This window comes from Anser cygnoides, chromosome 3 (assembly GCF_040182565.1).
Source record: "Anser cygnoides isolate HZ-2024a breed goose chromosome 3, Taihu_goose_T2T_genome, whole genome shotgun sequence".
Taxonomy (NCBI): Eukaryota; Metazoa; Chordata; class Aves; order Anseriformes; family Anatidae; genus Anser; species Anser cygnoides.
The window spans coordinates 2817562-2830519 of NC_089875.1; the positions used below are offsets into that span (position 1 = coordinate 2817562).

The 12958-nt window shown below is 38.0% G+C and overlaps 1 protein-coding gene across 7 annotated transcripts in view; it reads left to right on the top strand.

Moving 5' to 3' along the window:
* KIF16B (kinesin family member 16B) overlaps positions 1-12958 on the top strand; it is a 140057-nt gene that overhangs the window by 12783 nt on the left and 114316 nt on the right. For all 7 annotated transcript variants that reach the window (XR_007162244.2, XM_048060972.2, XM_048060974.2 and 4 more), the window contains exons 2-6: positions 2278-2347; positions 3329-3442; positions 7386-7502; positions 11648-11745; positions 12245-12354. Coding sequence is in view for 6 of the 7 variants with exons in the window: in XM_048060972.2 (XP_047916929.2) it covers positions 2278-2347; positions 3329-3442; positions 7386-7502; positions 11648-11745; positions 12245-12354 (509 nt within the window). In the remaining variant the exon portion in view is untranslated. The remainder of the gene's footprint in view (positions 1-2277; positions 2348-3328; positions 3443-7385; positions 7503-11647; positions 11746-12244; positions 12355-12958) is intronic.

Consider the following 12958-nt stretch of genomic DNA (forward strand, 5'->3'; position numbering starts at 1 on the left):
GACAAGCAATTTTTTTTTTATGGGATCTTCTCAAGCTCTTTGTGTTCAATAAATTATACTCAACTGTCTGATAACAAAGTGAAGCTTTAGTTTTTGATTTGAATGTTTTCTCCTGTCAATTCACCCTGCTTCTTTCAGGTTGGCTCACTGACTCAGATAACAGTACTGCTTCAGGTCATTCTCTCCCTTTCCATACAAAAATGCAAAATAATTTTTTATTATTGGCTGGTGCTTTACTAGCCCCATATTTATTTATTTATTTATTTTTGTGGCTTTGGAATCCTTATTCCTTAATAATATTTAGTGATACTGTCACTGTTATCATAAAAATTAATGATTCCAGGCTTGTCAGAACAGTGGGGCGGCTGATATATGGGTATTAGATGTTAAATATATTTTTCAGTTTTTCACTGTTAAGTAGCTTAAGGTTTGGTAATGTGGAGAGGCGGCTGGGTGCAGCAAAGAAAGCACAACCACATCTTATTGTTTCCCCTTGGGCACCTCAAGCATGACGGAGCCCAGACAGAAAGCAGGAGTTCTGGCACAACCTTCTGCCCACGTGGAGTTCTTCCAAACTTCCTAGAGGAAGCAGGTTGCTAATTAGTTGAAACATTTTTGTGACACAATAGACCGTTTAATTGGGCCAAGTTACATATTACACCTTCTCTCACCAATTAGTTGCTGACAGGTAGGGTGTGGGGTGGAGGTGGGGTGAGCAGTAGCTGTGCACGGCTGCATTACTGCTCTGACAAAGCCTATTTCCTGCTAAAAGGTACCACTGGAAACTTCTCCTTTCCCTGTTTATTACCCATAGTTGTATTTTAGTATTTGAGTCTCTTAAGTTCAGACCTAGTAAAAGATAATGAGGATGACTTGTAAATGACTGAGAGGCATCTCTAAAAGTATGCCTCTAATGTTTTTCACTGGTAGATCTAAATTCAGTTGTATAATTATTGCTGCAATTATTACAATTATATATTTTATTAGCTTAGAAAATAACTTAATGTGTTGATATTTAAGTAAGCACTTTTATTTGCTTAATCTTTATTCATTAATGTAGATTTTAAAATAGGCTTTGCTTTTCTTTAGAATTTCTACCAGAAAACTGACTGTGGATAGAGGGTGACTTCACAGTCAGCTGATGAACGTAGGAGAATTAGGTGGTCCAGCGCACCATGGAGAGGAGAATGTCATGTTAAAAAGCCCAAACTCAGTTCTTTTGTTAATATGAAGAAGTTTCCCTTTCATTTTTAGGTTGGTGTAAGTGGATAGCCAGCAATTGCTGAGATGCTGTGCAATACGGTAAAGCCGCGCATTACTGCTTTAAAGCCCCCTGCTGGCTTTTGTACCAGTCAGCAGTACCCATTTGTCAGGTGCTTTAGCAGGTGGATTTGGAACAGGCGTGTCTGTTAGCATTTGGTGAACAAGGTTTTGTATGATATATAGCAGTCTTCCTCTTTTTGTTTTTTTTTTTTTTTTCTTTCATGTGCATGTTTTTAGTAATACAAGAGGTTGTCATTCAAGAGCAGCCTGTATTACTTTTATGAGGAGGTGTGATGAAAGCCCATCTCTAGCAAGCAGGTTGATACATGCAGGTTTTAGACACCGAGCTAGCAACTTTTTATGCCACTTTTGGAAACATTCAGAAACAAATAGTGAGATACAGATTTGCATGCATGAAAACACTGCTGCAGAAATGGACTGCTTTTCTTCCTGGAATCATGGTGCTATGAGAGGCAGCAAACCTGCGTAACACACCTTTGGTAGGAGAGCCTCTCTCCTACACTGCCATGCATCACATTTCAAAAAGAAATTGGGTGCCCACTTCTAAGAGTTTAAAATACTGGGAGTTTGTGCTTTTAATATTTAGGCCCTGTTACCTAAACCATATGGGTAAATGGGTACTAAGATGGTAAGAGGTTTATCTTGCAGTGTTCTGTTTCAAAATTTTTTAGAGCCACATGATTGACTTCACTGACCTTTGGATCAGACTACTTCAAATTAAGAACAAACCACTGAGTTGACTTGCAGAGTTAAACTTCTGAAGTAGATTTCCCCAAGCTGGTTGTCTGCTTTTAAGTGAAAGGATTTGGATTTTGAGGCAAGGCCAAGTGCTTCAAATATATCACTAGAAAAAAGTAGACATTGGTCACAACAGTCAAATATGGATTCATTTGATTAATTAACTGTGGCAAGTAACTTATTGAATGGAAATATTACTGTGGATGATTGTGATATGCTCTATTTAACATACTCAAATATTGTTTTTACTTTCAGGGAGAAAGACCTCAATGCAAAGTTTATTATTTCAATGGAGAAAAATAAAACAACAATCACCAACTTAAAGGTGGGTAAACACAATTTAAAGAGGGAAATTCTAACCAAATAGCTGCCAAAATATGGACAAAACAGTGATGCTCACAACACTATGGAGAACAGCCCTTAGTTTTGGAAAAAGTGTTGAAGTAATCCTTAGGGGAAACGGATTAAACTGTTTCTTTCTGTACCACGGTTTTCTGTTAACGAAACTGTAGGATGTATCTCATATGTTTATTTTTCTGGTCATTACTTAGCTGGAAGAAAGCCTACAATAGAAGAAAAGTACATGCCCACTAGCTATTAAACCTTCGGTTTATCCGTAGAAGCAGTCTTTGAAAATTTCCATGAAAATGAACTAAACCCAAAGTGCCTATCACTTGCTATAATATTTTGATGGTGTATTTTAACATTTCTGTTACCAGGAGAAATCACGCACAGCAAATAGATTTTTTGCAAGATAGCTTCCAATGACAAATATATGAAAAGGAATTTCAGTGTAGTTTGTTTAGATAGACAGATTCAGATAACTGTGAACATTGCTGAAGTATATTGCTAACTGTCATGTCTTGAGCAAGATATATGTAAGTAGCAGGTACGTGATGCCATTTTAATTATGGCTTCACACTGAAATGCTGTTCACAGTGCAAAGGTCTCTCTGGATCCTACTAACTACAAGTGTATGATAATCCCTTAATATAATCTGTTTTTCATACACAGGATTGATTTAACTAAACATAAATATTGTGACAAGCATATACTGCTAGGAGCAGTACGCTAAATTCCAAAGGATTCCTGCTATGCTGTCCTGTAACACGATTATTGTTACTTACGAATGTGATATATCTGCTGCTAATTTTTTCACTGTTAGAAAAGCAGGCTAACCTGTCATTACAGTAGTTTTAATGTCTGTAGCCTGATGTTAAAATTGCATTTGGATTGGTTATTATAAATTGTTTTTAATTATTTCGTCAGCATGGATTGTATTATCTCTTTATTTATTTTTTAATAGATACCAGAGGGTGGAACTGGAGACACAGGAAGAGAAAGAACTAAGACATTTACCTATGATTTTTCCTATTTCTCAGCAGACAGTAAAAGTCCCAGCTTTGTTTGTCAAGAAACGGTAGGTTTTTTCAATGTTAATAAGAATTTTGTTTTCCACCCACCGCCCTTTCCTTTGTGGTGAAAGCATTATTGAAACTTCTTTCCACTGGAAGTGCTTCTCCTCTAATTTAGAAATTCCCTAGATGCCTGGGAGTTTGGATTTTGTTTTCTTTTTCTTATCTAACATTGTTAAGTGCTGTGTTGTCTAATACAGCAGGCTAAATGCCTTCTTTCTGGTTCTCTTGTCTGACGTGTCTTGTAAGGTCAAGCTAGAAAACCTCTCTGGGCTATTTTGTGGGAGGAGGCACTAGATTTTTTTTTAAAAAGCTTCTTGTAAAAATCACTTTTGAGAAGCAAACATATATCTTTAATTCAATTAGACAGAAACATTCTTCGTAGGTAGTTGAAATGTTTTTTTTTTTTTTTTTTTTTTTTTTTGTCCAAAGGACTTGGTACACATTGAAGAACCTGCTTGAAGAAGATTGTTTCTTCTCTTCCCTTGAGTATTTAGCTTAGGAAAGGACAAAATCACCTTTCTTCCTGCATGCTCAGAATAGAAAGTCTAACTTTGAGCAATAACCATAGCTTAGGTGAACAGGTTGGCCCTGCCTGACCTTGCATTTCATGTGAGCATTGAACCCCTTTACTGTTTCACATCCCCATTTACTGAGTGAAGTTGAAGTGTTCCATTATTGCTATATTCCCTTTTCTTTATCTTCTCTTTTGAGTCTGTCTTTCCCCTTAAAGTAATGCAAGGGTTTGCTGAATATACTGTAAGCCAGCTGACTACATCCCTTTTTGGTATGTACCTTATCTATTCTATAATCCCTAAATTCAGGGATATTAGAGTGGCTAATCCTAACAAGCCTCGGAATTAAAATTATTAAGAAGAAACAATAAGATGTAGTCAATTTTAAATATTTATAGGAACGGCAAGCTGTGCTGATGTTTCTAATGACTAAGCTGTTTAATAGGGAATTTATACTTGACATTTCTCTTTAACCATTAGCATAAACAAACGATCATGTTTTTTCCTGAAAACTTGTTAACTTCATAAGTCAATACTTAGTGCTTAATCTAGACATTAGATCACATACTCTTAAACTTTATTTCTTGATGATGACTGTTTAACATTTTTTGCTGTGTTTTCTGAAATATCAAGAAGTGTATCTTTATTTGGGTATTCATGTAGGAATATCCTGATTGCTTTAGCACTGCTGGAAACTCAAGAAGAAGCATATTTGCACACAAGGCTTGGAACGCTAGTTTCTAGTGAATAGTTGAGTAACTTAAGGAAAAACATGCTTATATAGGGATAGTTGCAGCAGCCTTGAGCAAAATATATGTACGTATCTATATTAACATAAGTGTACATTAAAGCTGTGAGCTTTATGGTTTATAGTAGGAGGATGTTAACAACAAATCCTAAACACAGCCTAGATGTCTGTGCTTAGTATTCTGATGTTACAGTGCGTGCCTTGATCCCAGCCTGCCTCCTTGATCCTTGCAGGCAGGAATGGTAACTTCTCTTGTTCAGTCAGAAAAACAATGTTGTCCCATTATCAAGTGTTGTGTTAATTACAGAGTATGCAGCACGTTGAAAACAAAAGGAATTCTTGAACAATGGGAATGCAGTTTCTAAACAAAAGCTGCACAAGCTATTGTTTTGGTTGTATTATTCATTTCATATTTAATTGGAAGACTTTGTAGTTTAGCTCTTATCAAGTTGCTGCAGAATTTCCAGTTTACTGCACCAGTGCTGTGGAAGACGGGCGCCCTTCATTCATGTTCATCTTGCTGTGGAATAAAATTGATCTTGATTGTTGGTAGTGTGCTTTGTTCGTGACTGTTAATATTTTTCCATTTGAATGGCAGAGAAATAACACATGAAAGTCTGTCTAATATTATGTACCCCATTAATATGTCTTGTAGATGTGAAATACGCTTTATAATTCAGAAATTAGAATGGGAGCGGCAGTTTACCATCAAGCAACTTAGTTTGTATTCATGGAAGAGAAACGATTAGAATATTGATGAGCTTACTGACCTTCTGTGACAAAACAGTATCTCAGTGATTGGGTCCTGACGAAATCCCATCCTAACAATGTATTTTCCTCTGACCTGTACGTAAAGTCTGTGTTCAGACAGCTGTGTATAATTGACTATCCTATGTACTGCCTCAAATTGCTTTGCAAGGTATATACAATTTTTAAAAGGGGAAATACATAAAGCTGACAAATAGGTGTGGCTCTGACTTAAAATTGTCTGGAAAGATGGGAAAGACGAAACCACTCTGGAAAAGGTTTCCAGAAGCTTAGAAAGGAGGAAGGAGGCTTTTTCTCATGATACAGCAAGAAGGGAGAAAGTAGTGCTAGTTTTCTGGATAGATATGGATAAAAATAGTGATATGCATTTTCATAAAGCCTGGTATTTATGGCCCACAGACATTTTAACAAAAAGGAAACATTTCAGTTTTTGCTGTGAGTGAAGGATGTGTAGGGAGAAGCATTTGGGGAATAATGATCTTATACCTCTGTGCCTACAGGAAGACAGTTAATGGTAGCCTGTGCACCCTGGAGGAACTGTGGCTAGGCCCAGACAGTGCTGCAGGACAAAAATGCAGATGGGAATTTGAGGAAAGCTGCAGTCAAAACAGTAGTGCATAAAGACATGGTCCAGATGGTGAAGTAAAAATTTGGACATAGGGAAAAGGGAAAAAGGGAAAAGTCAATGTAGCTGGTACTCAGGAGGGAGAACTCTACTGAGTTGCTACTTTTCAAATGACAAGAGAAAGGGAAATTGTGCCTTGGCTGATCCATGTACTCTTTCTCTTTGACAAGTATAACTGATTACAGCATTGTGTAGTCTCTTTGCTCAAGGGAAGGTCAAGTTAAGTATTCTATAGGCACCCTTGCAACTGAGCATTAATAATTAAAGGAACTACCTGGCATTCCTCCATGAGGAGTGGCATAATTATAGCAAGTGTGCGTGTACACTATTCTTTATTAATAAGGACTTGGACACCTTGGTTGATTTATACCACATATACTGAGGAGTAGTAGCCAAATTGTGTAGCTGTTTCTATGGCTTCTATGAGATTTTTTGAAAATCATTTATGGATTAGGAGACCCGTTTTCATTGAGGGAGAAGTTGCACCAAGTGTTACTTGGGCCACCGGGGGCACAGATGGAAACAAGGAGTAATGATAATGAAAGGCCAGGTATCTGGGGGGGGGGAACTGGAGGCAGGACTGCAGAGGAAGGTGGTGAAGGCATCTAGGGAGAGCTGAACTTACTGGGTGAGAACAGATCAACCCATATTATGTGATGGCGAGGATGGAGTGTTACCAGTTTCAGACATAAATGTTGGGGGTAAAACAGAAAAAGGATTACTTACCATTATAAAAAACATGCTTCCTTATTTGCCAGAGTCTAAATTACAGCAACAATCAAAAGCCAGTTAGAAAATAACAGGCCATTTTCTTCTTACACTTGGTTAAAGTGTGCGAAAAAGAATTCCATCCCAAAGTACTGATAGGATCATTGAAACATTTCCTTTTGAGACCAGGGCAGATATTTATAGGACATGCAGAATTGGCAAAGATGCTAAAAGTAAGTAGATATTAACAGTAAGGAAAATTGAATGAAGCATCTGAGATGAGCTTAAAAAAATGGAGCTATAGAAAGGAGAAGTATTTTTTTATTACTTCTGCATGTCAAGGTGATGTCTGACAGAAAAACAAGTAGGCAATACAGTGTTATGCTGTTGTAAACTAAACACAATAAAATTTAGCTATTTTATTAGAAGTACTTATTTTCAGTCATAGTAAATATCGCTGGTTGATGGCCATAGTTTATAACGTGGTACTTCAATATTATTGTTTAATATTTGTTATGCTGGGCTGATGACAAATTTTTTTCTCCAAACTTCTGTTGTCTTCAAAAAACTTTCTTTGTTTTTAGGTTTTCAAAAATCTTGGTACAGATGTACTTAAATCTGCTTTTGAAGGTTATAATGCTTGTGTTTTTGCATATGGACAGACTGGATCTGGGAAGTCCTATACCATGATGGGAAATGTGGTATGTATATTTTGCAAATGTGCATTTTTATTCTGTAGCAATGCATTGAAATTGTGCTATTGCAAGTGCATGCATTTATGTTATTACTATCACCGATCCGCTCTGTATACTACTGGTTCCCCTTGTATCTGAACTTCTAGTAGTAGTCAGAGTTTTTAGAAGCTCTCTTTCTTCTACACATAGATGTTAACAGTTGGAAGAAGTTTCTTTAAGGGATGCTTTGTTATATTGGACAAATAACAATCATTTCTGTTGTGTAACAGAACCAAACATTTCAAATGCTACCATTGATTTTCAATGTCCAAAAACAGATACTGATTTTGAGTAAATGAATGATCAGCTTTCTGAAGAGATCTGGTTTTTAGACCTCTTTTGAAGGGTTAGGAGATTGAAACGGGTCCTTGACCCTCATTTCGAAAAGGGTATCAGGTAGGGAGTAGAAACTGGGGATGAGTTTGAGTTTGATTTTAAGGATTTCATCCTGCTTAGCACTGCCGTAAAGACCCTGGAAAAGGCAAGGTGTGATAGGAGGGATATTGGGTGGTTTTTGAGTAAAGAACAGGAGTAGTTTCTTGCAGCTTCCTCTATGATTGCCCGAGGATGCAAGAAACTGATAAAACTCTTGGGAGTGGAGCAATTTAAAGGGCCGACTGATGAAGCCTGTTTGCAAGGCAGCTTCTATGGGTTTCATTCTCCTGTAATCCTTGGTAAAAATATAACAGGTCTGTTCCCAGCAGAATTGAAAAGGGGAATATTGCCTCTTGTCCTTCGTTAGATCACTCTTTGGAAATGCAGTGAGATTGGCCACTTTGCACCTCCTTGAGTTTAGGATAGTAAATTATCTGTAAATATTTCTCTTTCAGTTGTCAGAGAATAAGTAGCTTTATATTCAGCTTCAGTATGGTGAACAGAACAGACTTTTGTAACCAGAAAAGATGTTATGACCTAGATGTGGATTTCTGTTTCAGAATTTTTTGTAAGTGACATTTTTATGAGACTGCCTGACTATATGTAATGACCGTAATCATCAAGACATTTTGCAAATGAATAGGTGCTGAAGTTTGTTTGACATTATTCAATAATAAAGGTCTAATCTTCTTGCCATGATACATAAATACTTTAATCTGGTTTTGTACAGTGTGTGTATAAAATACACTCAGCCGCCAAGTTAAATGCTTTAAAATTGATGGCCCTGTCAGAGACACTACAGTGTTGTAAGAAAACTTGAATTGGAAATAAATTTTCTTTTCCCTACTTCTCCTTAACAAGTATGAATTCTGTTCTCCTTTTGCTTTAAGTATCTGCTGTTCTTGGCTCTGGAAGGCTGCTTCTGTAATACTGTGTGCAGCAACCGTTTTGAGAAATGTGTGGACCAGTTAGAAGAAGTCTTGAGCAGAGATACTGAAATGGTCACAGGTTTATAAAACATGATCTGTCAGGAAAGTCTGGCTTGCATATGCTGAAAAAGGAAGGCTGTGGAGGAACAAAAGTCATCTAAGATCTGAAAGGCTGCTGCAGAATAGAAGGGAATGTTTTTTTTCCCCGTGTTTAAGGTAGATGGGAAAGCAGCAATATGCTTAAATTGCCATGAAGAAGTTTCTGGTTAGATAGCACAGAAGGAAAGCAGGCTTTTAATGAGAAAGTTCGGCTCTGGAGTGAACAACTTATTTTGGTTCTACAGGCTTCCATGCCTGGAAACTCTGTAACCCGGAAAAAAAACTGTCAGGGATGCTGCAGATGTACTTAGTCCTGCTGTGGAGCTGTAGGGGGTGAAAAGGGAGAAAATGTTTAAATTTATTTCCTAAAAAAGAATATACATTCTGTAAGATGTGCACTTTACTGACAAAGTATTCTGGGAATTATGTGTTCTTCCTTTCTTGCCACTGTATCACTATGGTTGAAGTTACTCAATTAGAGCTAATATTTCCTATTTTAAGACTTTGCAGTTGCTAAAATATGTCAGACACTAATGGCTTGCCTAAAACTTTGTGATGGATCTTTCATGTTTTTTTCCTTAAGCTTTAATTAAAACTATTCAGGGGTTTCCAAGCATGAGATGAAAGAAATGTCTTATTTTTTCTCTTCCTATGTTCAAAAAGAAAAAAGAAAAATGTGTGGGGAAATTCCAATACTGCACCCAGAAATTTTAGCTGGAGTAGAGGTTGATTACAAAGGCAACTCTCAAAAATAAGCCTTATTAACTTGTAAATTTATTTTTTAAACAAGGTGTAGTCAGGTGAAGGGCTAGATGTGATTGAAAGAGAGAATAGAAAAATATTTTGAAGAATGAATGCTGATTTGGGTAGGACAGAGCAGCCGTCGTTAAGATCTTGGAGGAAAAGGGAAAATGGGGGGGGAAGTGAGTAATGATTTAAAAAACAAACAACAACAACAACAAACCACAACAACAAAAAACTGGATGAAGAACCAAGAACCAGTTAGGAATACCGTCTGAGCAAAGGAAATAAGATGAGGAGCTCAGCTGTGGCACTGAAGAAGGTGCTGAGGAAGGATGGGGCCAGTGCAGGAGCAGGCTGGAGTGAGCTTGAGCAAAAAGGGTCAGATTTTATTTCCGAGTAGAAGAGAAACCTTTGCCTGTGCAGCACTTGTCTTGCCAGGATCTGGTACGGATGAGTCCACTGTTTCTGTGTTTTCCTGCAGCCAGGTATCTCTAGAATCCCATCAGGCAAATTTTTTGGGGTGCCTGAAGTGCCTGGACTATTTTCACATGGGATGTTCGTTCTAGTTTGTCCTACTTTGCCTCCTGCCTAATTACAAGGCCACTAACTCTGAGGAAGAACGGTTCTTGCCTCAGCGGTACATAGAATTAGAATTAGTCCATCGCATCATATCTCTTCTGCTTTTTGGGACTGGAGGCAAATTGTAGGTGACAGACTGTTTTGTAAGCTACTTCTGTTTGTGTGTCCCTGAGCCCAAAGCTCATATGTGTGTCTGTGCCCTCTCCCTTTGTCCCTGGGAGCCAAGTTCACTCATTTCAGCTCTGGAGGGGCGTTAGCTGCTGTCTTTCTGAAGTGCTGGGGAGGAGGTGGGCTCAGCAGGTAGGTGGTTATCTCCCCGGTGGGACCCAGCCCTGCATGGGGACATGGAAGCTGGGAGCAAGCAACCACTTGGCAGCTGAAACCAGAGCTGCATGGAGTTCTCCCTTCAGCCCTCTGCTGCTGGGGAAACCCGGGCTTCAGCTGGGGAGGGCTGCTTGCTGCCTCACAGCGTGGCTGGAAAGGGCTCTGCTGGAGCAAGGGGAAGAGGAGAGCTCCACGCCAAGGTTCTGGAAATCTCAGCTATGCCAACTGCTGGCTCTCATGTAACAGCGAGGGGACAAGGCTCAATTATCAAGCAATGGCTTAACCTGGAAGGTGAAATCCTGCTGCTGCTGGCTGCTGCGGTAGCTGAAGTGGCAAGGACCCCGTAATGGTCGGTTCCAGCCCTGCCAGTAAAGCATGGCCTGTAGGGATCCATGTGAAGGGATGAGTTTCTTCAGTTTGCTTTTTTAAACTGAGCACGTTATGCATAAAAAGTCTTTAATTGCATCCAGAGCATCCAGTTGAGCATCCAGAAGGTCAATGCTAAATTTAATTTGTCTACATTGTGAGATGTAGTAGATATAGTTCTAATTTTGTTATTTCATACTAATTTATCCAGAGGTATCTTTTGAGACGGTGGATGGACTGTGAGCTGGGGATTGGAGGTCTGAGTGCGGGTGGCTCATGGATAAATGTATATAGATCATGCCATTCACTGCAGGTGTTGCTGAGTCCATAGTGAAGTGGAATAGATGGAGGAGTTAGAAAAGATACTCTTGAGATAAGGCAGTTCATAGGTTGTGTACAGTCAGTTTTTTGCCTTAAGCAGCCAGGGTTATTTGAACTAAGAGAGAAGGGTGACGTATAGCCCGATAGCAAAGAATTGGGCTAGTATATGCATTGCAACACATGCAAAGATTAAAGTAGCACGGTGAATGCAGTTGAATAAACGGCAAGACAGTATTTGCCAAAAAGGTTTTGTGTCCCCCTCCCGCCACTGTTTCTGGATGTTGAAGCTCTCAGCTAGTGATTTGGGATTTTATTTTTGAAAATATATTGTGCAGGCATGTATAGCCTTGGGAATAAGAATTGTTGTTGTTGCAGGGTGATGCTGGCTTAATACCTCGGATTTGTGAAGGATTATTCAGCAAAATAAGTGAAAAAACAAAGCGGAATGAGGCATCCTTTCGAACAGAAGTCAGGTACTTCTTGGCACATTAATAGTTTGCTGTTTCATCAAACTTGTTTCATTTGGAACCATTGTGTTTTGCTTATCTCTGAGAAAAGTATGCTTCTCTGATAACTTTCCATGCTTGGCCTCAGTCCTATAATTGATTTTTGTTGGCAGTCATAGTCGAAATGCGCAATACTTCAATCTACAACTGTATATTTTGCTTTATTTACATGGTAGTGAAAATGCCTTTGCTATTAGAGGGCATATTTCTTATTTTACCCTTTTATTTAAGGCTGTCATTAGTTGCTCTTGATCTTGCTAATGTACGTTTTCTTTCTATTTCTTGTTCTTGTTTTTTTTTCCTCATGATACAAGTACACCGTAGTCATTACTATGTTAAGTGACTCTGAATCTTAACTTTGGATTTGCTTCTCCAGGCATCTCATCTTGCTTTCAAACAAGCTTAACATGGCTTTCCTTGAAAGAATCTTGAATAAGCCAGTGGTTTTCTGACCTTTTTCTTTCAGTTATTTGGAAATTTATAATGAACGTGTGAGAGATCTTCTCAGACGGAAGTCATCAAAAACGAATAATTTACGAATACGAGAACATCCAAAAGAAGGGCCATATGTTGAGGGTAAAAACCCTTTCAGTGTTTTGCACTGAATATTTTATTACCTTTATATATTTTAAAGTGTTAGATCTAATTGCATAAGGCTTTTTTTTCTTCTACAATATACATGACAATGGATACAGAACTTTGCTTTGATATAAAACCAATAAAGGAGAATAGCCTTTCATTTTCTATCCCCACCTGCTTTCCAAATTCTAAGATTATTACACCTGTACAGTTTTTATCTGTAAAGTATAACATTTTAAATAATGCTAATAAATGCAATTAGTTTTAAGAATTTGTTGAACGTCATTTACAAAGCTAATGTTTGAGATGGAAAGAACTAATCTAATTGTCTTAATCCATCTTCTGCCAGGGAAAGGTTCCTGTCTCTTGAGAGATTATGCTTATGCACTGAATACTTTAGTAAGATTGTATAATTTTTTCTTAATTTGCTGTAACTGTGTAAGTTCTCCATCGTTCACACAAGGCCCTGTTCCTTTCCTTAAGAGTGGTAAAAACAAGCATAACGATAAACACTGTAATTGCATCAGTGCTTTATAATAGTGATAGTAATCCTGCCATACCTAGACTCCTACCTGAATCCTTTCGTAAAGAAAGTCAAGTG